This window comes from Macaca mulatta, chromosome 10, assembly GCF_049350105.2.
Source record: "Macaca mulatta isolate MMU2019108-1 chromosome 10, T2T-MMU8v2.0, whole genome shotgun sequence".
In the NCBI taxonomy this organism is placed as follows: domain Eukaryota; kingdom Metazoa; phylum Chordata; class Mammalia; order Primates; family Cercopithecidae; genus Macaca; species Macaca mulatta.
In genome coordinates this window covers 4,909,522-4,934,666 of record NC_133415.1, presented here as the reverse complement: position 1 = coordinate 4,934,666, position 25,145 = coordinate 4,909,522, and the positions used below count along the sequence as shown (strand labels likewise).

The 25,145-nt window shown below is 54.6% G+C and overlaps 1 protein-coding gene across 2 annotated transcripts in view; it reads right to left on the bottom strand.

Annotated features, from left to right (window-relative positions):
• The window catches only part of CELSR1 (cadherin EGF LAG seven-pass G-type receptor 1), a 190,015-nt gene extending 178,509 nt beyond the window's left edge, over window positions 1-11,506 (bottom strand). For both annotated transcript variants that reach the window (XM_077949321.1, XM_077949322.1), the window contains exon 1: window positions 7,481-11,506. In XM_077949321.1, coding sequence (XP_077805447.1) covers window positions 7,481-11,027 — 3,547 coding nt within the window. In that variant the 5' untranslated portion in view covers window positions 11,028-11,506. The remainder of the gene's footprint in view (window positions 1-7,480) is intronic.
• Window positions 11,507-25,145: the final 13,639 nt, after the last annotated feature.

The following is a 25,145-nucleotide window of genomic DNA, read 5'->3' as shown; positions in this document are numbered from 1 at the left end:
GACCTTGTCATCTGCTCCTCAGAGGCACCCCCAAACCACTCCACTCAGATCTCACAGAGGCCACCAAGGACCTGCCCTTGGCTAACCCATCACATCTCTGTCCCCAGGCTCTCCAACTGCCAGATGGCATCCATCACGGATGACCCCCTCGGAGACCCTCACCCTCCCTCAGCCTCCAGGGCCTTCACCCATGGGACCTCCCCTGCACGTGGTTATTCCTGCTCCAGCTCCCAAGCAGACCATTCCCCACCCAGTAGGCTACTCAGGCCATAGCTCCTCAAGGCTGGGCCTGGGTCCCCTCCTAACTGCCAGCGCCCTCACTTGTGTGTCCATAACCTGAGCTGGTCTCCCCAGTCCAGACCGGCACACACAATCAACTTCAGGACAGTCTCAAAGACGCCCAGCCACACGGGGCCAAAAATGGCCTTATGTCTTCTCCCCAGAGTCGATTCCCAGTAAGGACTCTGGCTCGGGGAACACGCCTCTCTCAGTTTCACTCTCATCTTCCCAGAGCCAGTTTTTTCTGGAAGGCACAGACACGGAACATGCCTCAGGAGCTGCTCGGTCCAGGTTCAAATCCCACTGTTGCCACCACAAGCTGGTGCCCTGGGAGCCCTGTCTTCGGTCTGCTCATCTCTGGGATGGAGGTGGCAACAGTACTTTGCACGCCATAGGGTGGCGGCGGGAGAACTGCAAATGATGGGGCCGGCAGAGCCTGGGAGGGTTCCCGGCACATGGAGCATGTCATTTGGAATATGTCTGACCATCTAAGCTGGCAAATCCCTCCTCAGCCACCCCCATGCTGGAGCAAGCATGATGTCCCCAGTTTCCCTCCCCTCCACTCTTACCGCCCAGCAGCTGGGACACGGGCCCCAGCTCTTGCCTAAATCCTCCCGAGGAGGCCCAGCAAACCCTCCACAGTCAGCCCTCTCCCAACCCAGGGGATCCCCCCGACTCCTGGTCTCCCTGCCTGGCACACACTGCACATGCCTAGGGGGGTACAGAAGGGTCCCAGCCCGTCCTTGCCTGCACCTGGCGTCACCACCCTGCCCCTGAGCTCAGGCCCCTTGCTCATCCGATGGTCCATCTCCACCCAGCTGCAGAAGTCATGATCACAATGGCTCTCCAAGATTTCGCACACAGCAGGTGTTCAATAAATGAATCAACACTCCTCATTTGTGAGGCAGTGTTTCTCAAGGTATGAGCAAGCCACTATCTCCAGACTTATCAGAGCTCTGAAACGGTTAACTCATTGCCAAAAGCACTGAACTCTCCTGGAAAGGTGTGACACTAGCAGAATCCTGCTTGGCCACTGAAGCAATTTAAGATGGTCCGATCCAGGCTGGGCACGGTGGCTCACACCTGTAATCCCAGCATTTTGGGAGGCTGAGGCGGGCGGATTGCCTGAGGTTAGGAGTTGGAGACCAGCCTGGCCAGCACAGTGAAACCCCATCTCTACAAAAATACAAAAATTAGCCAAGCATGATGGCGGGTGCCTGTAATTCCAGCTACTTGGGAAGCCGAGGCAGCTGAGGCAGGAGAATCACTTGAACCTGGGAGGCGGAGGTTGCAGTGAGCCAAATCATGCCATTGCACTCCAGCCTGGGAGACAGAGCAAAACCCTGTCTCAAGAAATAAAAGGTCTGATCCTTCTCTACCCTGTGAGTTCCAGAAAAGCACGATGCCGTGCATCCAGACAATGCCTGAACAGCAGCCCGCCCCTACTTCCTTCTTTGCAATCGTCTGTTTAAAAGTCACTGCGATATCCTGTATTTAACCAGGCAAACACTTAGGGAAGCTTTATCAAGCCTAGACAACTTTATACCATCCAGTCCCCACCAAAGTCAATGGCAAGAAGGTTACTCAATCCTGTTATTTCACCGAGTTTCAGGATTTTCTGACATGCCTGAATGACTCATCCGCCAATCATTCTCACCCACAAACGCCACTTTCCCACATCCATGGCTCTGCAACACACATAGCGGGAGAGGCGGGGACGTCGTCTTTCTCCCAAGCGCCTCATTCCGCAACAAGAGGCCTACAGCCCTGTACCCACGGACACACACTCAAAGTGAATTAAAAATAACGCAGCCCGGCAACAGATGACTGGATAAAAGAAATGTGGCACATATACACCGTGGTGTACTATTCCACTATAAAAAAGAATGAGATCCTGGGCTGGGCACGGTGGCTCATGCCTGTAATCCCAGCACTTTGGGAGGCTGAGGCAGGCGGATCACGAGGTCAGGAGATCGAGACCATTCTGGCTAACACAGTGAAACCCCATCTCTACTAAAAATACAAAAAATTAGCTGGGCGTGGTGGCAGGCGCCTGTAGTCCCAGCTATTCGGGAGGCTGAAGCAGGAGAATGGCATGAACCCAGGAGGTGGAGCTTGCAGTGAACCGAGATCGTGCCACTGCCCTGCAGCCTGGGCGACAGAGCAAGACACCGTTTCAAAAAAAAAAAAAAAAAGAATGAGATGCTGTCATTTGCAACAACATGGATGGAACTGGAGGTCATTATGTGAAGTGAAATAAGCCAGGCACAGAAAAACAAATATCCCAAATTCACACTTGCTTGTGAGATCTAAAAATCAAAGCAATTGAACTTATGGGGACAGAGGATAGAAGAATGGCTACCAGAGGCTGGGAAGGGGGTAGCAGGAGGAAGGTGATGGCTACCAGAGGCTGGGAAGGGTGTAGTGGGAGGAAAGTGGATGGTCAACAGGCACAAAAAAATAGTTTAAAAAAATGAATAAGGCCAGGTACAGTGGCTCACGCCTGTAATCCCAGCACTTTGGGAGGCCAAGGCAGGCAGATCACTTGAGGTCAGGAGTTGGAGACCAGGCTGGCCAACATGGTGAAACGTTGTCTCCACTAAACATACAAAAATGAGCTGGGTGGGGTGGTGTGCACCTGTAATCCCACCTACTCAGAAGGCTGAGGTAGGAGAATCACTTGAACCCGGGAGGTAGAGGTTGCAGTGAGCCAAGATCATGCCACTGCACTCCTGGCTGGGAGACAGAGTAAGACTCCGTCTCAAAAAAAAAAAAAAAAAGAATAAGACCTAGTATTTAGCCCAACAGCAAGACTACAGTCAATAATAATTTAATTGTACATTCAAAAATAACTAAAACAGGCCGGGCGCGGTGGCTCAAGCCTGTAATCCCAGCACTTTGGGAGGCCGAGGCGGGCGGATCACAAGGTCAGGAGATCGAGACCACAGTGAAACCCCGTCTCTACTAAAAATACAAAAAATTAGCCGGGCGTGGTGGCGGGCGCCTGTAGTCCCAGCTACTCGGGAGGCTGAGGCAGGAGAATGGCGGGAACCCGGGAGGCGGAGCTTGCAGTGAGCCGAGATCGCGCCACTGCACTCCAGCCTGGGCAACAGCGTGAGACTCCGTCTCAAAAAAAAAAAAAAAAAAAAAAAATAACTAAAACAGTATAATTGGACTGTTTATAACACAAAGGATAAATGCTTGAGGGGGTGGAGACCCCATTCTCCACGATGTGATCATTATACATTGCATACCGGTGCCAAAATATCTCATGTACTTCATAAATATATACACCTGGCCAGGCACAGTGGCTCATGCCTATAATTTCAGCACTGTGGGAGGCCAAGGCAGATGGATCACTTGAGCTCAAGAGTTGGAGACCAGACTGAATAACATAGTGAGCCCTTGTCTCTACTACAAATTAAAAAAAAAATCAGCCAGGTGTGGTGGTGGAATGAGCTGAGATCAAGGCTGACATGAGTCGTGATCATGCCCCACTGCACTCCAGCTGGGGCAACAGGGCAAGACCCTGTCTCATACACACACAGCCATATACACACACACACACACACACACACACACACACACACACACACGTTTGTATATATAACTTACACATAATTCATTATAATGTACATATTATAATTCATTATATATAGTTTTTTTAATTAAAAATAAAAACAAAATGAAGAATGTCAATATTTCTGAAAGACCACTGTCCAGAAAGAACACAGAGCATATTCAAGGTTGAGTTGTCCATTGGCTCATCAGCCACATTGCTCTGAAAAATGCAAACACAGCTTATATACAAGCTCATAATAAAAAGTCCCTATCCCAGAATTTAAAATCTCATTCAAAAACCATCGCAAAAAATGAACATCTTGTATCGCTGGCTGTCATTCAAAACTGGCAGCTATTTGAATTTCACTATATTCTGACTTCAAAAAGTTTTCAAAAAATGTTTTGTTCTTTTTTTTTTTTTTTTGAGACGGAGTCTCGCTCTGTAGCCCAGGCTGGAGTGCAGTGGCCGGATCTCAGCTCACTGCAAGCTCCGCCTCCCGGGTTCACGCCATTCTCCTGCCTCAGCCTCCCGAGTAGCTGGGACTACAGGCGCCCGCCACCTCGCCCGGCTAGTTTTTTGTATTTCTTAGTAGAGACGGGGTTTCACCGTGTTATCCAGGATGGTCTCGATCTCCTGACCTCGTGATCCACCCGTCTCGGCCTCCCAAAGTGCTGGGATTACAGGCTTGAGCCACCGCGCCCGGCCCAAAAAACGTTTTGTTCTTGGTGGGCTATATAAAACCATTGACGATTATCTAGTCACAGTCGCAGTGATTGTGTTCAACCCCACGCCAGACTAAATGAACTGCCTCCACCACACGTGCCTTTCCAGGCCCTGCCCTCTGTGCGCCCATCCCTCCTGGGCTCCTCTGCTGAAAGCTGGCAGCCCTTCCTGGAATGGCTCCCACTAAACCCAGTTGATGGCTGGCCTGTTCCATACAGCATTTCCAGGCCAGTCATACTGCATCAAAGGCTTTAGGGCATGGCTGTAAATCCTAAGGAACCAACAACACTCAATTGAAAACAGTGGATGAGTTTGAAACCACCACTTCCCTGTATTGTTCCTTAATAAAACCTCCAGTTAATTTAAGGGCTGATCTTTCTGTTTGGTCTGTTTTCTACCCAGTGCTTTGCCGTCTGGAACCATAGATCTTCTAGTCAATAGTGATTTGCTTATTTGGAGCATTAAATCCTAGTCAAACAGTCTGAGATTTCCGCATGTCCTTTTATGTGTTTATTTATTTGGAGACAATCTCACTCCGTCACCCAGGATAGAGTACAGCAGTGGGATCTCGGCTCACTGCAATCTCCGCCTCCCAGATTCAAGTGATTTTCCTGCCTCAGCCTCCCGAGCAGCTGGAACTACAGGTGCTCGCCACCACACCTGGTTAATTTTTGTATTTTTGGTAGAGACAGAGTTTCACCATGTTGGCCAGGCTGGTCTCGAACTCCTGACCTCAGGGGATCCACCCACCTCGGCCTCCCACGGGATTACAGGCGTGAGCCACGGCACCCGGTCGTACGCCTACATTAAAGCAGAGTACCCATTTGACCCTGGAATAATTCAGTTCAGCAACTAATTCGTCAAAAACGTTCTCCGAAGGAAGAGAGGGGAATGTGAAGGGCAGGCTGTTTTCTGCAGATCATGGTTTAACGCCCAGTGCCCCTGCCCACTGGCGGTGCAGCCCTGAGAAGGTCTCTCAACACCCCTGGGCCTCAGTGTCTGCATCTGTAAAATGAGCAGCAGCATGACACCACTCGGCTCCCAGTTACCAGGGAAACACATGACAGTGCAAATAAAAGACTAAAGAAAACTGCTTGCTGGAACCCAGTCAAAGGTAACCACTGTCATCTGGATGTGTGTTGGGGCAGGTGGGTGGGTGGGGGAGGTGTGGTGTGGATGCATGAGGACCCAGTGCCTGATTTACACGAGAGTACGAGCGTGTCTGCAAAAGAGCAGAGCCAGTAACTGGATGGTTGAGACAGTGACTACACAGCATGGAGCCCCCAACCCATCTTCAACTGTGGTCCAAGCTGTGCGCCCCAGGTGAGACAGCCCTCAGGAACCAACCTCCCTGGAAGGGAATCCATCCTAAACCCTGCTGTCTGGCTAACAGTGGGGGGACCCACATTACTGATACCACAGACACACAAAACATCCCTGCCCCCAGCATGGATCCGTTCCCACTACCTCGTCCCTTGTTAAATCTAAACCCTATTATCGGGCCAAGTCATTTTTAAACAGGCCAAATTTCCCACCCCGCTTTATCTATCAGATAAAGTGGTACAGAAGAAGAACTTCCTAAGAATATCCATAGCCCCGGTTAATTCGCCCTTAAGGGCCTATTCCACATTCCCCACACATTTTTACAGTCTCACAAAACCTAAAATATCCACCAACAAATAGACTGTACTGCCAAAACTGTGCCAAAAGTTTGTATCATATCAAAACTGAATCTGTAAGTTTCACATCTTATAAGCAAACAACTGTAACTGGAAGCTGTTAGCTATCCAACCCTTCCTATATTACAGAATTACAGCCAACCTCAGAAACGAAACAAATCAGAAAGTTAACTTTTTAATTCTTCCAGGGCTTCTGTGGCAATGTTGTATCCTAATAACTCACTGTTTAAACAATTCCTCTGAAACACTGACTCAAACAGCCCGCCAATCTGAGGTCTTCTTGGCAGTAGTTTGGGTTTATAAATAAGGTCATCTGCCTGCAACAGCATCCTTGGATGTCAGGCAAACCTCAAAGAGCCACTAGGGGACCTTTATTGTTCCCCCAACCCCCGCGAAGTTCTTCTGTCTCTTCTGTGTCTCCCAATTCCAACACCTCCCCAGCCCTGCGGGCCAGCCCTGGCACACAGGGTCAGAGGCGCGGAGGACCGGCCAAACCTCTGACAGCTGAGCCCAGGCTTCCCCTCCCTTCAGTTCACCTCCAGCCCCAGTGCAGGCGAGCAAGGTTCCCACACTGGCTCCACCACTAACTGGGCAGGCCTCTTCAACAGCACCCAAATTACAAGCCCGCGTCCAGGGGCAGAAGCCAAGATCAAATGAGGCTATGCTTTTCAAAGAGCTTGCACAAAGCCCTACACACGTAAGGCCAACTGTTATTATCTGCAGGAGACAGAAAAACCAGACCAAGGGAACACCGGCTGCATTATAGGGTGACTCAGGGACCCATCTGACAATTTCCAACGGTCCCACCCTGGAATTAATTGGCACATGGAAGGGGCAGTGACCTCTGATCTTCCCAGAGACCCCCGTGGCTGGCTGATGAAAGAGCACCCCCAAGCAAACCCTGTGACCCAGATCACCTGGAGGGCACATTTTAATAGCTGTACTCAGGAGTCACTAGCCTGCTGAGAAAGGCGCTGAGCCGTGGTCTTGAACTTGGAGAACCACAGGCCTGCTCCCAGGAAAATGCTGACGGAAGCGGCGCGGTGCTTTCTACCCCTCGCTGGGCCTAGGTGGGGTGCTCACCCCCAGCATCCAACCAGCGGCAACAAATCCTTGCAGAGCTGCCCGGGCCCGGCCCAAATGCGCCCCGGCATGCCAGGCGGGGCCCTTGGCGGGTTCCTGAGGCTCTCCAGGAGGCCCATCCGGAGCTGCTCCTCCCACCCCGACGGCCACTCACCAGATACAGACACCTCCATGAGCGCCTCCAGCGGCCGGTTGTTGTCCAGGTCGCGGCTGAGCTGCAGCTCACCCGTGGCGGGGTCCAACAGCAACAGGCGCAGCTCATTGCCCTGCAGGAAGGTGTAGTTGAGGCTGTCCGACACGTCGGGGTCATGGGCCGGGATGCGGCCAATCACCCCGGTGGGGAAGTTGTTGGACTTGTTGGTGACATAGTTGTTGAAGAGGATCTGGAAGTCGGGCAGCACGGGCGGGTTGTCATTCTGGTCCACGAGAAGGATGTGGACCGTGGCTCGGCTCACCAGCGGAGCCGATGTGGCCTGCACCACCAGCACATACTCCCGCCGGACCTCAAAGTCCAGCTCCACCATGGCACGCAGGTCCCCGTTGAGCAGGTCCAGCTGGAAGAAATGCCGCATATCCCCTTCCACAATCTGATACATGATCTGGGCATTTGGGCCTTCATCAGGGTCGTTGGCACGAATCTTTGCCACCACCGACCCCACTGGGTTGTTCTCCTCAACAAACAGCTCCAGCTCATCCTTCTCAAACATGGGGGCATTGTCATTAATGTCCAAGATGGTCACCTGGATTTCCACCGAGGCGCTAAGGGGAGTGGGACTGCCCCGATCCACAGCCAGAGCCCAAAGGTTGTACACGGCCACATTCTCCCGGTCCAGCCGGCGCTGGGTGCGGATCACACCAGACGTGGGCTCGATGTAGAAGTCCCCATCGCCGTCGTCCCCACCCTGGAAGGTGTACAGCAGACGTCCATTGGGACCTGAGTCCCGGTCCGTGGCGGAGACCTGGAGGATGCTGGTTGAGGGTGGAGCATCCTCAAAGATGGAACCCTGGTAGAAATCCCACAGGAACTGGGGCGCATTGTCATTGGCATCGAGGATGAGGATCTCTAGGGTGGTGGTGTCTGATTTCTGCGGGATGCCGTTGTCCTGGGCCATGATGGTCAGTGTGTAGGCGACCTGGTTTTCATAGTCCAACTCCATCATGGTGTACATGGTGCCACTGTCGGGGTCGATGCGGAACTGCGGCACGGGGTCCTGAATCACGTAGGTGATGCGGGCATTCTCTCCTGTGTCCTCATCGTTGGCACTGAGGGTAGCAATGGAGGTGCCCACAGGCCTGTCCTCACTGACACTCACTGTGTAATGGGAGCTCTGAAAGACGGGCCGGTGGGTGTTGGCGTCGGTGACATTGATTAGGACATGCGCAGTGTGTGACCGTGTGCCGTCAGAGGCCGTCACCGCCAGCACGTACTGCTGCTCCTGTTTGTAGTCCAGAGGTAGCGCCAGGGTGATGAGGCCGCCCCCTCTCTGGCTGCTGAGTGCAAAGCGGTTCCGGGTGTTGCCCCCCGTGAGCTGGTAGGTAATCACACTGTTAGCATCACGGTCGCGGGCCTGCAGGGTCAGCACGCTGCTCCCTACAGCCGCATCCTCATTCAGACGAAGCTCGTAGGTGGGCTGCGTGAACACCGGGTCATTGTCGTTCACATCCAGCACCGTGATGGACACGCTGGTGGAGGAGCTCATGGGGGGCGAGCCGTGGTCCACCGCCTCCACCCCGAAGCTGTAGTGCTCCACCTCCTCGCGGTCCAGCTCGGCACACACCGTGATCCAACCGGAGCTGTTGTGGATCTGAAAGGGGAAGTCAGGGGTGGGGGCAGGGTTCTTAGGCCCAGCACTGCCACCCCCCAGAAAGGCGGAGGCTGTGTCCACCAGGCGATAGTGCAGCCGGGCGTTCTCCCCTGAGTCCGCGTCCACCGCCTGAATGTGCACCACGGGGTAGCCCAGGGGCACATTCTCCAGCACCGTGGCCTGGAACGGGCTGCTCACAAAGATAGGCTCGTTGTCGTTGACATCCAGCACCTGCACAGACACCACCCCGGAAGAATTGATGAGCGGGGGCCGGCCCCCATCCTGGGCCTTGATGCTCAGCGAGTACTTCTGGACATCCTCGAAATCCAGGGGGTTGATCACATCCAGGATCCCGCTCAGTGAGTGCAGGTAGAACTGGCCGGCCACGTTCCCGCTGAGGATGCTATAGTGAATGGCCGCGTTCTGGCCCTGGTCCCGGTCCGTGGCCTGCACTCGCAGCACAGCGGTGTTGAGCCCCACGTCCTCTGGCACCTGGACCACGTAGTTCTGCTCACTGAACTGGGGGTAGTTGTCGTTCTCGTCCTCCACCTCGATGTACACGGTGGCCGTGGCGCTGAGCGGGCCCGGGTTGCGCCCTTGGTCGTTGGCCTCCACCAGCAGCTGGTACTCGGCCGCCTCCTCCCGGTCCAGCACCGCCCTCGTGCTCACCACGCCGGAGCTCTCGTTGAGCTGGAAGACGTCCCACGCGCCCCCCAGCACACGGTAGCGCAAGTTGGCGTTGACAGGCGAGTCGCGGTCGCTGGCGCGGATGGTCAGCACCTCGTAGCCCACCTCCAGGTTCTCCCGTACGCGCTCGCGGTACTCCGACTGCTCGAAGACCGGGCTGTGATCGTTGGTGTCTTTGACCAAGACGGTGATATAGGTGGTGGCCGAGCGCGGCGGCGTGCTGTAGTCGACGGCCTTCACCCTGAGGACGTGCGTCTCCTTGGTCTCGCGGTCCAGCACGCTGTCCGTGCTCACAGCACCCGTGGTGGAGTCGATGCGGAAGTAGCCCCGGGAGCGCTCGTCGAACAGCCCTTCCATGTAATAGCTCACTCGCTCCTCCTCGCCCTCGATGGTGTAGTGCGCGTGCAGCTGGAGGATGAGGGTGCCCGCCGGCTCGTTCTCAAACAAAGCCACCTGGTAGTTGGGCATCGGGAACTTCAGGCTCCCTCTGCCACTCGTGCCCCGCCGGGCCCGTCGCGCCGGCCCCACCCGGGCTTGGGGCAAGTTCGGCGGCAGCGGCGGTGATGGGGATGGCGACGCGGAGGGCGTCCCCGCGGTGGCTGCCTCCACCTCTAATCTCACCCGTACGGAGCCAGCCGCGCGCCAAAGGGCGCATAGCAGACGCAAGCGGACTGAACTGCCCGGCGGCAGGCAGATAGGGCGGCCGGGACAGCGGGGCCCGGGGCGCGGCGGGCAGCTGCAAGCGGGTAAGGTGGTCGGAGCTGCGAGCGCGGAAAGCCGCGCGGCCGCGCCGCCGCCGGGGACCGGGAAGCAGAAAGCCCCGCAGAGCCGGGCACGGGCTCCGCAGCCGGGATGGTGCGCGCGCGCCCGCAGGCGGCGGCTCAGCGCCGTCGGGGCACCGCGGGCCGCCAAGCGGACTTGCAGCGGCAGCGGGCGCCCAGCCAGGCGCACGCAGCCCCGGGGCCCGGCGCCCGAGACGCGCCGCCGTCCTGCCAGCCGCCCATCGCGGCCCACGTCCAGCAGCTCCCGCGGCGCCCAGGACGTGCGCGCGGCTCCCACCGCGTAGGTACAGCCTGGCCCGAGGGCGAAGGCGCGGGCCCCGCCGGGTCCGTGCGGCTCCCAGGCGGCCGCTCGCAGCCCCAGCGCCGGCAAGGCGGCGGCGGCGGCCAGAAGCAGCAGCATGGGCAGCACGGGCGGCGGCGGCGCCATGGCCCGGAGCCCGAGCCCGAGCCGGGCGCCCAAACACAATCCATGCACCCGGCGCGCCTCCGCATCCACCCGGCGCGGCCGGGGAGCGGCTTGCGGGAGCCTGGCGCCCGGCCCTCGGGGCGGTCCGCGTCCCGCCTCCCCGGGGGCCCTGGCGGGGACTGTGGGGACCGCGCGCCTGGCCTCCCCCGCAGCTTCCACTTCGAGAGCACTTTGCGAAAGTTTGCGAAGTTGGTTTCAAGATGGCTCCTCCGCGCGTCCCGGGAGGGCGCCGCGCATCAACCTGCGGCGGCGGCGGCTCCAGGCAGCTCCAGGTGGCTCCGGCGCGGGCTCGGCCGGACGGGCGTGGGAAGCGGGGCGGGCCCGGCGCGGGGCGGGGGCTGAGTTCCCGGAGCGGGCTGGGCAGCTCCGCGCCGCGTAGACCCCGGCGGCCGGCTGCTGCCTGGGCGGTGCGCTTGGCCCGCACCCCCTCCACCCGCGCTCTCCCCGCCCCCGGCCCGGCCCCGCCCCGCCCCCGGCCCAGCCGCGTATTGTTCGGCCCGCGGGGGAGCCGGCTCGGAGGTGCGCGCCGAGAGGATCGCTATGGAGACGCGAGGGCGCGGCCAGGGCGGGGGCTGGGGGCCTAGTCCCCGGAGGCCTCCCCACCCAACCTCCCGGGGGGCGGGGCCGAGGGAACAGGGCCGGGAAAGGTGGGGCTGGGGCTCCCGGTGGCCGCTACCCGTGGGGCGGTGGCTCCGCACCTCAGGCCCGGGGCCGAGGCTCAGAGCATGGCTCCCCACCCCGGCAGAAAGATCCACTGAGGCCGCCGCGAGGAGTGCCGCGCGGGTAGGACCCGGGGGCGGAGGACTGGGGCCGAGGGGCCAGGGAGCCCCCCTATTAAGGACTGCGGAGGCTGTCGAGGGGGTTACCCATTTTACAGCAAGACGCACGGAGGCTAAAATGCTTCACCCCGACTAAAACTCCCTGGACTTTGAAACCCAATAGGCAGCTACCGGATCTGCGTCCCACTTGGTTTAAAGCGCAACTTTTAAATGAAAGAAGAAAACCCCGCTTGACATAAGGGATTTGGAGAGGACGGCGGAGGCGCGCTCAGGTCCCGCGTGCGGCCCGGCCCGAGCGTTCGCGGACGTGTAGCGGAGTCCCAGAGAGTCCGGCTCCTCCCGAAGCGGGTTGCGGGGGAGCGGGAACCAGGGGCTCTGGAAACCGCCTGGGGCTAGCAAGCACCCGCAGGGATTTAGAGCTGTGCCACAGCCCCTGCCCAGCCTCCTACAGAGGACAGCGGGGGGCGGGGGGCAGAGACCTTAGAGCGTTCAGAAAAGCGACACACACCCCCGCCTCCTGCAGGGAACCCCGGGGGCCGGGGGCAGCTTTAGGTCTGCGTGACGGGTACACCTGCCTCCGGATGGTGCACAGCCATGGAGGGGGTGGGGGCTTAGGACTTCGCGACCCCCGCATGGGCGGGGCTTTGGGACTGTGCAACCAGAGCCCGGGAAGGGCGCGCACTCTCCCTCGGTGGCGCTCGCGGCGCGGGAATCCAGTGCAGCCCTTAGGCCTCCCAGTGGTCGGGGATGGTAGGTGGGAGGCGCCTCTCCTAGAAAGGCTTCTCCTGGGGCCGGTCGGAGCGGTGGGGGTGGAAGTAATGCGCAGTCACCCCTAGAGCGGGTCTTTTTGGCAAGAGAGGGTCGGATCCTGCAGCCAGATCTCTGAGCTGAGCTCAGATGAGTCCAGTCTCGACGAGGACCGTGGGCGGCTGTGGAGACCCGGAGGGGTTTCTCCCCCGGAGCGATCTGTCTGTGTGTGTGTCACACGCACACTCAGCCAAATTCGCTCAAAGCTGCTGAAACAATGTCTTTGGGCTGAAGCCCAACGTGAGCATTTTCTTCCCAGTAGCAAGGCTTTGAAGAGGTTGTATTGATCTAAAAGGTGGAGTTGCTTTGGAACCTCTTAATTTGGGGTTTCCACTGGAGAGTCCTGTTGGGAAATGTGTGTGTGGAGGGAGAGGAGGAAGGAGAAAAGTTCATCCCTTAATGTGACCGGTCCAGGACCTCCCCACCCCCCATATACCCTTCCACTGGAATTGTCCGGGGAAGGATGAAAGGACAGTTCTGGGACAGGAAGGTAGGGCGGGTCCCTGAGCCTGGAGCCTCCCAGTAGAAGGCTGCTGGGCGGACCTGAAGGGAACCCAGGCAGCAGGAAAGCCAGAGAACCCCAGGAGCGCATATTTTGCAATAAGGCTTTAAGCAGAGTGGGTTGGGTTTAGATAAACAAAACTCAGCTGCAGCCAGTGCGTTCAGGTGTGGGCCTGCTTTTCTGGAATAAGACACCTGCAGGCTGCGAGGTAACCACAGGGACTGCCCAGCACCATTTCCAGGTCCTAGGGATGGGAGGATGAATGAATCTCACTAACAGGACGTCCAGCAAAGACAAAAGGTCATTCCATTCACACTTAGACCGACAGCAAGCCTAACTCCACCATAACGTTTAGGGGTGTGCACAAATAGGAAAGAAGAAAAGCGATGAGGTGACTATGCGCACATTCAGGATGGCTCTGGGGGGCGGGGGCGTCCCCTTCTGGACCTGAGGGTTACCTGAGTGTGGGCTTCATGATCATACATTGAACTCTACACACGATTTGTGTACTTTTCCCTATGCCTGCATCTAGAGTATGCAGTTTTATTTTTATTTATTTTTAAATATAGATGGGGTCTTGCTATGTTGCCCAGGTTGGTCTCAAACTTCTGGGCTCAATAGATCCTCCCACTTCAGCGTCTCAAAGTGCTAGGATTACAGGTATGAGCCACCGCACCCTATTTAGAGTCCACAGTTTTTATTTTATTTTATTTTATTTTATTTTATTTTATTTTATTTATTTTTTAGATGGAGTTTTGCTCTCTCACCCAGGCTGGAGGACAGTGGCACGATCTCGGCTCACTGCAACATCCGCCTCCTGGGTTTAAGCAGTTCTCCTGCCTCAGCCTCTGGAGTAGCTGGGATTATAGGCACACACCACCAGTCCTGGCTAATTTGTGTATTTTTAGTAGAGACAGGGTTTCACCATGTTGGCCAGGCTGGTCTGGAACTCCTGACCTCAGGTGATCTGCCCACCTCAGCCTCCCAAAGTGCTGGGATTACAGGCGTGAGCCACCACACCTGGCCTAGAATCTACAATTTTAAATACGTGGGGAGGGGAGAGGGACTAAAAAGACAGAGGCTGCAGCTTGTGCTGAGATGGCCTGGTGGTCCGGCCACATCAGAAATCACGAGTTTAGAATGACTGGCACCTTCGAGGGGTTGAGCTTTAATTCTGCCACTAACTAGTTGTGTGACCTTCGCCAAGGCCTAACTCCTTCTTCTAACTGGACGCAATAGTCCTAGACTGCTGGCATTGCTGAAGGATTAACAAGACAATCTGCACGGAGCAGTTGGCATAGGGCCTGGCTCAGGCATGGATCTGCCAGGAATAGCATTTACTACTATCACAGTTGCTGTTTCCTAGCATAAGTTCAAGGCTGCATCCTCTCTGTCTTCATTATGTGAATTGAATGTGGTCACACCTCTGTGTTGGAGCAGAGGCAGGGGCGGCAGCTTTCAGCTGATTTCACAAGGGGTCTGTACTCAGACACTGATCCAGTCCACCCAATGTGTTTGCAGAAAGTGGAACTGGTTCCTGGAGAGTGGAAGGGATATACGTGGGGCTTTGTAAAGGGTAGCTACCTATGTGGTGGGCTCGTCCACTGCCTGAGTCTGTGGCTCCCACAGGTTACTGCCCGGCCCATGTCCTTCCCCTTTGGGGTTGGCTTGGAGTAGGGTCTCTCCTCCCTGACCCCCATGTGCCCACCATCTCTGGGGGTCAGTGGCCCACTCATGACTCTCAGGGTAGGGAGGGGGCTTGGAGTTGAGTAACAGTGAACTGGGTCATTCTTGCACCTGTCACCCTGAGAGCCACTGACCAGTTTTCTGTGCCTAGAATTGCTGCTTGCGGCCTTTCTTGGGCTCAATGGATTGTAATTGATGTTTATATTTTGCACTTGCCCGGAGGTGCTTCACAGGAAGTGAGCATTTTTTAAAACAAAAATAGAATTTAGAAAAAAAAAAAAAAAAAGAAGGTAGACACGATGGATTTCTAGTGTTGTACGTACTGTAGAAAGCTCTTCAAAATGCTTTTTGCCAGGGGCTGGAACCAGAAGCTACATGACTTCTGGCATCTGCTCCTTACACAATAAATTCCTGGGCCAGTCATTAAACAGCAAGGAGCCACAAGAAATCACCCACAGGCAAAAGCCGAGTGAGTCCAGACCAAGCTCCATTTTGCCCTGTTTTTGGAATTCAGGGGGAAGCTTCTTGGGAACAGGCCCATTGCACCCCTCTGCCTCCCCCCCCCAAGTGCCTTACAGTTGGTGGGGTTTGATACATGGAAAATTGTGAAAGTTAAAACACAGAACAAAAATGAAGCCTCGACATAGAGTTAATAGAGGCAAGGGGCTACAGGGAATTTAGATCCTAATCAAGCACCTCTTATGTACTAGCGCTTCCCTGGAAGGCCAGGATAACGTTATGACTACAAAGAAAAAATGTTTTCCTGCTTGGAAGTTGCCAGAACTTGTCTAATACAAATGCTGGGATTTCTTGCCCATGGGCTGTCGCGTTCAGCTACCCAGGCCCCCTCGTGAAGGCTCCTCCTGGGAGCTCGGCGCCCTCAGGTGCTCCCTGAGATGCCAGCACCTGAGCAACCTGCTAGAGGGAGGCTTTAGCTCTGAGAAGGTTCTGGAAAGCTCCAGGAAGGTTAGCTGGCATGCACAAAAGCCCGAGACGAATCTCCAGCCTGCCTGGAAATGCTATGGGCTCAGGGCGATGGGCTCAGGTCTTGTGTCCAGAGCTGCTCTTGCATCTCCCTGGGCAGCCTGGGTGGGGAGGAACAACAGGGTCCAGTGGCCATGCCCTTGCCCCACGCTCACCCACCTTGCCTGTGCCCGCTGGGCCCATCTCAGGGCTGCACTGGCCCCTAGTGGCCAAGCACAGGCTCTACCCCACTGTGCCTGCCTGGCTCCCTGTGCAGGTGCCCACCACACTGTCCCTGAGCAGAGCAGAGACCAGCCTGAGCCCCAGGCTCCGTGGCTACCATGCTGAGAGTGAACCCTGTGCACGAACCCACACATAGGATGCTGCTGGCCCCGAGCAGTGGCCGGCCACATAGGCTACTGGTCATACTGCCCGCTGCTCCTGGGACTCCCGAGCCCCTCACTCTCTGCAGGGTGAGGATGCCCAGCTCTGCAAGACGCACAGCAAACAGAGGCTCAGAGTGCACAGCGCAGAGGTGGGGCTCCCCCCGTGCCCCGCACCTCCATCTGGTCCCAGGGAACAAGAATGAAGGGCCCAGATGAGCACACAAGCCCCAGGAGGGCACGGGAGCTGCATTTGGGGGCAGTGACTGGGAGGGCTGCTAACTCCAGGCTCAGGGAAGGGGGATCCAAGTGCTCCCGGAAGAGGGTTCACACCTGCTGAGTTCACGCTGCTGGCTATCTTTGCTCCTATCACTATTACTACCATGGTCGTGGTCCATCTTGTTTCCTGGCCCCACACCTGAGGCACATAAACGTCATCGTGGAGCCGATACAGGGGGATGTTGTCTCACTTGATTACTGTTCTTCTTTACATACCTCCCTCCCTTTTATTTCCCTGAAACTGGGGCTCACTCTGTCACCCAGGCTGGAGGGCAGTGGCGTGACCATAGCTCACGGCAGCCTCAAACCCCTGGGCCCAAGTGATCCTCCTGCCTCAGCCTCCTGAGTAGCTGGGACTACAGGCACATACCACTATGCTTGGCTAATTTTTTCTTTTTAATGTTTGTAGTGACAGGGTCTTGCTACATTGCCCAGACTGGTCTCAAACTCCCAACCTCAAGCTATCTTCCCTCCTCTGCCTTCCTAGAGTGCTGGGATTACAGGCGTAAGCCTCTATGCCTGGCCTTATTTATTTATTTTTGAGACAGAGTTTCACTCTTGTCACCCAGGCTGGAGTGCAGTGGTATGATCTTGGCTCACCGCAACCTCCAACCTCAGGTTCAAGCAATTCTCCTGCCTCAGCCTCCTGAGTAGTTGAGATTACAGGCATGCCCCATCCCGCCCAGCTAATTTTTTGTATTTTTAGTGGAGACAGTGTTTCTCCATGTTGGTCAGGCCAGTCTCAAACTCCTGACCTCAGGTGATCCACCCGCCTCAGCCTCCCAAAGCGCTAGGATTACAGGCATGAGCCCCTGCGACCGGCAAAACCTGCATTTTTGTGTGCCATCTCCATCTTTAAGAGAAGTCTGAGTGACCTACCTTTAAGTTCTTAAGTTAAACTATTACATTTCCCTGCAACCTCTGCTTCCCGGGTTCAAGCAATTCTCCTGCCTTAGCTTTCCTTGTAGCTGGGATTACAGGCACGTGCCACCATTCTTGGCCTTCTTTTAAAAATGAGATGAGGCCGGGCGCCGTGGCTCACACCTATAATCCCAGTACTTTGGGAGGCCGAGACGGGCGGATCACGAGGTCAGGAGATCGAGACCATCCTGGCTAAGACGGTGAAATGCTGTCTCTACTAAAAATACAAAAAAATTAGCCGGGCGTGGTGGCGGGTGCCTGTAGCCCCTGCTATTTGGAAGGCTGAGGCAGGAGAATGGCGTGAACCTGGGAGGCGGAGCTTGCAGTGAGCTGAGATCGTGCCTCTGCACTCCAGCCTAGGTGACAAAGCAAGACTCCGTCTCAAAACAAATAAAAATAAAAATAGGATGCGAGGGCCAGGTACGGTGGCACATGCCTGCAATCCCAACACTTTGGGAGGCCAAGGTAGGTGGATCGCTTGAGCCCAGGAGTTCGGGACCAGACTGGGTAACATAATGAAACCTCATCTCTAAAAAAAAAAATTTTTTTTTTTTTTTTTTTGAGACATAGTCTCACTCCGTCCCCAGGCTGGAGTGCAATGGCACAATCTCAGCTCACTGCGACCTCCACCTCCCAGGTTCAAGCGATTCTCCTGCCTCAGCCTCCTGAGTGACTGGGACTACAAGCGTGCACCACCGTGCCCAGCTCATTTTTGTATTTTTAGTGGAGACGGAGTTTCACCATGTTGGCCAGGATGGTCTCAATCTCTTGACCTTGTGATCCTCCCACCTCGACCTCCCAAAGTGCTGGGATTACAGGCATGAGCCACTGCACCTGGCCCAAAAAATAAATTTAAAAAGAAAAAAAAATGAGACACACTTCACATACCTTAAAAATTACCCACTTTAAAGTGTGCAATGCAATGCTTTTAGTATATTCACAGAGTTGTGCAGTCCTCACCACTATCTAATTCTAGAACATTGAATCACCCCAAAAAGAAGCCCCAAAGTCATCATCAATCCCCTGCCAGCCCCCAGCAACTGACAACTGGCTTCCTGACTCTGTGGACTGGCCTGTCCTGGGTGGTTTGTGTCAGTGGAATCACACACTATGTGGCCTCTTGCGCCTGGCTTCTTTCTTAGCACCACGTTTCATGGTTCCTGCACATTGGAGCATAAATTAGTGCTTCCTTCTTTTGAAGGCTGAGTAACGTTATGGATACACTACAGTTTGTTTATCTACTCACCAGCCAGTGGGGATTTGGGCTGTTCCCACTTTTTGACTGTTTTGAATAACCGCCCTTCCTTCTGAGTGGAAAAAAAAGGGCAAGACATTCCCTCTGCAAAATTGCACACAAAATCTTTTTATTTTATTTTTTAATTTTGGCATTGTAACTACTACTAACCGTGCCGTCGTCGATGGTTCATAGAGGACTTTCCCTGGGGACTTTCCTCTGCCCTTGCTGGATATAGGGAGGAGTACCAAAGTTACCCTGAGGGCCGGGTGTGGTGGCTCATGCCCATAATCCCAGCACTTTGGGAGGCCGAGGCGGGCAGATCACCTGAGGTCAGGAGTTCGAGACCAACCTGGCCACCACGGTGAAACCCCCATCTCTACTAAAAATACAAAAATTAGCTGGGCATGGTGGTGCGCACCTGTAGTCCTGCTACTCAGGAAGCCGAGGCAAGAGAATTGCTTGAATCAGGGAGGCGGAGGTTTCAGTGAGCCAAGATCAAGCCACTGCACTCCAGCCTGGGTGACACAGCGAGATTCTGTCTCAAAAAAAAAACAAAAAACAAAAAACTGCCCTGAGGTAGGATTGGCAGAGTGGGGGATGGGGGAAGCCAGTGGCCCCTGCTTTTCTGTCCCCTCCGAACACCTTCACCCACCCCCTGATACTGTGGCTGGACAGGAGGGCCACTCACCCCAGCAGCCACGGGTTGATGACACTCTTCCAGCCTGGCCATGTCCTCCCTGGCCCCCCGCTTATGTCCTGCCTGGAATGGGGAAGCAAGAACCATACTTGAACCACCCACCATCTCCTTTCCTTCATGCACATTCAGCCATTTGTTCAATATTCATTCAACACCATGGTGGACACGGACACATGGACCCCCTCCCCCCAAAGAGAGATGATTGTCATGGGAGAATACAGACAGTACGTATCAGATTATTTTTTTCTCTTCCTCAACTGGCAAAACTTTTCTGGGGTGCAAGAGAGATGGGCAGGTGATTGTGGGCAAGAACGATTCTACAGGAATGGGAGAGACCCAGAAAAGGTACAGTGTCAGCATCCTAATTATTATTATTGTTTTGTTTTGTTTTTTGAGATTTTGCTGTGTCACCCAGGCTGGAGTGCAGCAACCTCTGCCTCCCCGATTCAAGCGATCCTCCTGCCTCAGCCTCCTGAGTAGCTGAGATCACACCCGGCTAATTTTATTGTATTTTTAGTAGAGACGGGATTTCACCATGTTGGCCAGGCTGGTCTCAAACTCCTGACCTCAAGTGATCTGCCCGCCTTGGCCTCCCAAAGTGCTGGGATTGCGGCATCCTAATTATATCATTGTATCTTCTTTTTAAATATTAAAAGACAGACCATAACACTGGGATTGCAGAGCTCAGAAGCCAGTCCTGGCCCCCTGCCTCCTCCCTCATGAGGTTCCCCTGATCCCTAGGACCTTGGCTTCCACATCTGCACATCTGGGAGACAAAGGCACCATCGGGGAGGGCAAATCATACCTGGGAAGGGCCCGACTCCAGCAGTTTCAGCAGTGGCTGAAAGATCATGGCTATTTTTGCCATCATTACAATGGAATGTCCACTCCCCACAGCCACCTCCACAGCACTCAACACCGGTGTCCAGCCGCTCTATGTGGACGTGTGGGGAACAGAGCACAGGCCTCTTGGCTTGGCTGTGGTCACCGGGAGGGAGCAGGGAGGGACAGCTGCCAAGAGGATGGGGGAGGGAGCCCGCTACTCAGGAACGCTGGGGCAGGACGTGGGACAAAGGGCTGCCTCTACCCACCAGTGGAAGCCTGACCCTGAGCCCAAAGAAACTGGCCACCTGTGTGCTGACCCCAGGGCCTGAGGACAGGTCCCCAAGTGGACGTCTCAAAGAGAGTCCCACATTCCAGGGCACATGGGAACTCTGGCCATCTGGCAGCTGGAGGGGAACAGGAAGGGCACAGCTGTCCGAGACCCATGTGGCTTCCCAGAAAGAGGTGCCAGCCCTGAGGAGGCACCAGTGCTCATGGACTCCTGGTTGCCAGTCTTGCCAGGGCAAAAAGGCAAGCGAAGGAAACCCTCCCTTCATGGGGCACTCTGCCTTGCAGTGTCAGGTGAGATCCCCAGAGGGAAAGCTAGTTTGAGCTCCTCTGGAATGTGCAGGGAGGACTCCATCAGGCCTGGCTCTGGCTCCAAGCTGGGCAGCAGGCGAGCCCCGGAGCTCCACCAGTCCCATTGGCAGTGGGGGGCCCTCACGAGGCAGGAGCCCATGATTCACGCCCTGCTGGAATTTGTCGAGCATGCCGAGATTTGCAGCTCCTCCGAGGAGATCAGGTCCTGCCCTGATCAAAAGAAAAGAAGATGGATGAGGACACTATAAATAGGCCAGAGCCACCCAGCTGGCCTCGGGGACGCAGGCGGTGTGTGTTCTGGGTTCTCACGAAGCTAACAAACTCTAAATCCAGTTTGACATCGTGGCACACCGCCACCTGCTTCGGGGGACGCAGGGGACAAGGAGGAGCTATTGGCAGAGCATTTGATTCCTGCAAGTTCTAACTTCTGCTAAAATTGGTTCATTGGTTCCTTTGCATGATTCAGGGCACACGGGCTTCTCTGACCACAGAATTTGCTCACTCGCCCACCCAGAGAAATGGACTTGGCTTGCTCTTTCCAATCTTTTGCCTCTGCAGAATCAGCAGTGGACATGTGAGCTGGGGCCTCTGTGCCTGTCATGTGAGGAGGTCAGGCAGGACAGGCAGGGAGCACTGGGTGATGAGTCAGGAGGCCTGGTGGAGCTTGGGCAAGTCTGTTTTCCTCTCTGGGCCTCAGTCTTTTCCTCTGGTTGATGTAATAAAATCCTACAAACTTAGTCTTTTTTTTTTTTTTTTTTTTTTTTTTGAGACAGTCTTACTCTCTCACCTTGGCTGGAGTGCAGTGGCACGATCTCAGCTCACTGCAACCTTTACCTCCCAGGTTCAAGCAATTCTCCTGCCTCAGCCTCCCGAGTAGCTGGGATTACAGGCATATGCCACCATGCCCGGCTAATTTTTGTGTTTTTAGTAGAGATGAGGTTTCACCATGTTGGCCAGGCTGGTCTTGAACTCCTGACCTCAGGTGATCCACCCACCTTGGCCTCCCAAAGTGCTGGGATTACAGGTATGAGCCACTGTGCCAGGCCACACAAACTTAATCTTAAAGTTAACTTAGTCTTAAACAAGACGCTGATTGTCTGCTGGTTGCGGAGGTCAGCGGTCTGAGATGGCTGTCTCTACATGGGCTGACATCACAATGTCTGCCATGTGGGGGTCAAGCCAGGTTCTGCTGGGAAGGCAGTGCTCACGGTCTGCCAGAGCCCAGGACGGGGCTGTACAGTCAGCAGGAGGGTGAATGGTCCATCAGTGTCACTCCTGGCCAGAGTGTTCTGGGAGGAGAAGGGGGAGATTTGTTCGAGTGGAAGCCAGGAGCATTCCCAAGGCTGGCCTTTGAGGGTACCCACTGTGACCCCCAAATCCTCACACTTCAGAGATGCTTCCTGGGGCCACCAAGACTCGGGAAGGCTGCTTCATTTCATCTGGGTCATGCTTCATTGTTGGGGGCCCGCCTGTGCCCAGCCCTGTGCTGGACTCGGCACCTCATTTTGAAATGTGTGGCCCGCCCTTGGTCAGCCCCGTCTGCTGTGCTGGGGAGACAGACATACACACATACTCGGTCAAGTACTGTGGAGCAAAACCAAGGGACAGGTCACTCTAGACAGACAGTGAAGGGGGCTGTCTGTGAAAGCTGTCCAGGGTAACTGGGTTTTGAAGATTCACCAGGCAGATAAGAATGTGGAATTCCAGCCAAGGGGAAAAGCGTATACAAAGACCTAGAGGAATCAAACAGAGTCTGTGTGGCAGGGGAGGGTTTGGGACTATAAGCAATTTAATAATACTGAGGGGTGAAATCGCCGGGGTGGAGAGGCGGGTGGGAGATGAGGCCAGAGGTAGGCAGAGGTGGGTTAAGGGGTCTGGCCTTCGTACTGCAGGCACTGGGGATTTCCAGCTGTGGAGGCACAAGGTCAGCTGTGCATCTGAGAGCATGGGTGGCTGGGGAGGAGCAGGGGTTGGGGAGGAGACCAGCTGAGCACAGAACCAGATGCCCACAGAGGACACGGGAAAAGGCGGCTTTCCATCCTGAAAGGATGTCTGCCCAGAACAACACACGGCACCAGAACCCACCCACCTTCAGAGGGGCGGCATCTACTAGGGAGACAGATCCCCCAACCAGGGACACAGGTATCAAGGTTGGACTGGGGATGAGTGAATGTGGACAGCATGGGTCTGAATGTGCCTGAGAGGAGAGGAGGAGGATGTGAGGGCTGGAGAGCCCTCAGGATAAGCAGAGCTTAGGCCTGTCTCCGAGGGCATGTGGGGTTGCTTTCTGTTGCACTCAGATGTTTCTGTTCACTTTGGCCATGTGCAAAGCATCCCATTAGGTTGTATCTGTGATTCCTAAAATGGAGAGGAAATCTGGGAGTTTTCTAGGTAACGTCCAATCCAGATGACCGGCTTGAACAATTCTAGGGCTCCTCCCACCACCAACACCCTCAACACACCCCAGTGCACCCCAGCACACACACACACAGGTGCCCCTTCATTGTTGCTGCTATGCATTCCAGCTGCACTGAGTCGCAGCATCTCACTGGCTCCCCTCAGAGGAACCTATGAGGTCACCAGGAAGGGGGACTGCTGCAGGGCCCCAAAGCTTGGAAACAGGCATGAGAGCTGAGGAGTAAGCAGCAGGGGCCAGGCCCCATTCCATGGCCTAGCCAGAAAATGTACACTCTGATTCTCTCCAAATTACTACCCTGGAGCAAGATGAGAGCCATGTTGGCAGCCAAGGATGTAACTCCCAGAATGAGCTGAGTCAACTTGACTTCTGGCAGCATAGTGACCAGATACCCTAAAATGCCATCCGCTATCTGATTGCAAGTAAATGTCTACAGACATAACATTATTGCACTGCCAAGATCACAAGGAAGCCCTCCTTCCACAAAAGAAAGAAACAATAAATAAAGCAAACTATCTGGAACCAGAGATGAGCAACAAGCATTTTCCTTAAGTAATGCCAAATGCAGAGTGGTGGGTGGGGGGAGTGAACCTAAGACTCCTACACTGACTTGAGACCCTCAAAGGTGGCTACCCCCCTAAGGAGAGAGTGTTTCCAACAAATCTGCCTGCCAGGACAGGGATCCCTCTGGGAAACCTGGGTGTCTGCTTCAGAGCTCCAGGTGAAAACATTTAAGAACAATAATAATGTCCCTGGAGGATTTGCAACCATTTGCTCTCCTGCAATGCTGAAGTTAAATTTACATTATCCTCATAGACAGGAAAATCCCCACTCAATAAATTAAATTAAATTGGTTCTGGTCAGTGATAAACTGGTAGAAGCAATCAGAAATTCTTTCTGGAGGAAAGCATCCCAATTTAGGCCTTCAGGATTCCTACAGATGAAGCACAACCAAATACGAACTCACACACACACACACAATCAGACCCAAAGAGACAAGCCACCATAAGGTGAGACTCAATAGAAATAACAAACTGATTTAGACCTCTGATAACTGCTTGAAATAAATGAAGTGCCAGCCAGGGTGGCTCACGCCTGTAATCCCAGCACTTTGGGAGGCCGAGGTGGGCAGATCACGAGGTCAGGAGATCGAGACCATCCTGGCTAACACGGTGAAACCCCATCTCTACTAAAAATACAAAAAATTAGCTGGGCATGGTGGTGTGCGCCTATAGTCCCAGCTACTCAGGAGGCTAAGGCAGGAGAGTGGTGTAAACCCGGGAGGTGGAGCTTGCAGTGAGCCAAGATGGCGCCACTGCACTCCAGCCTGGGCGACAGAGCAAGACTCCATCTCAAAATATAAATAAATAAATAAATAAATAAATAAATAAATAAATAAATAAAGTGCCAGGTGTGGTGGCTCCACGACTGTAATCCCAGCACTTTGGGAGGCCGACATGGGCAGATTGCTTGAGCCCAGGAGTTCATAACCAGCCTGGGCAACATGGCAAAACCCCATCTCTACAAAAATGTGCAAAAACTAGTGGATGTGGTGGAGCATGCCTGTAGTCCCAGCTACTCGGGAGGCTGAGGTAGGAGGATCACTTGAGCTCAGGAAGTCTAGGCGGCAGTGAGCTGTGATAGTGCCACTGCACTCTAGCCTGGGAGACAGAGTAAGAAAGATCTTGTCAAAAAATAAATAAATAAATAAAAGGAAGGGAGGGAGGGAGGGAGGGAAAAGAAAAGAAATAGATGAAGTCTCTTCATCTACCAATTTTTTCCTTTTTGATCATCTTCCTTATTCCATCTAAGGAATTCCAGCTAAACCTGCCTGCTGATTAAGGAAGTTTTTTGTTTTTGTTTGTTTGTTTTTGAGACAGAGTTTCGCTCTCGTTGCCCAGGCTGGAGTGCAATGGAATGATCTCGGCTCACTGCAACCTCTGCCTCCTGGGTTCAAATGATTCACCTGCCTCAGCCTCCCAAGTAG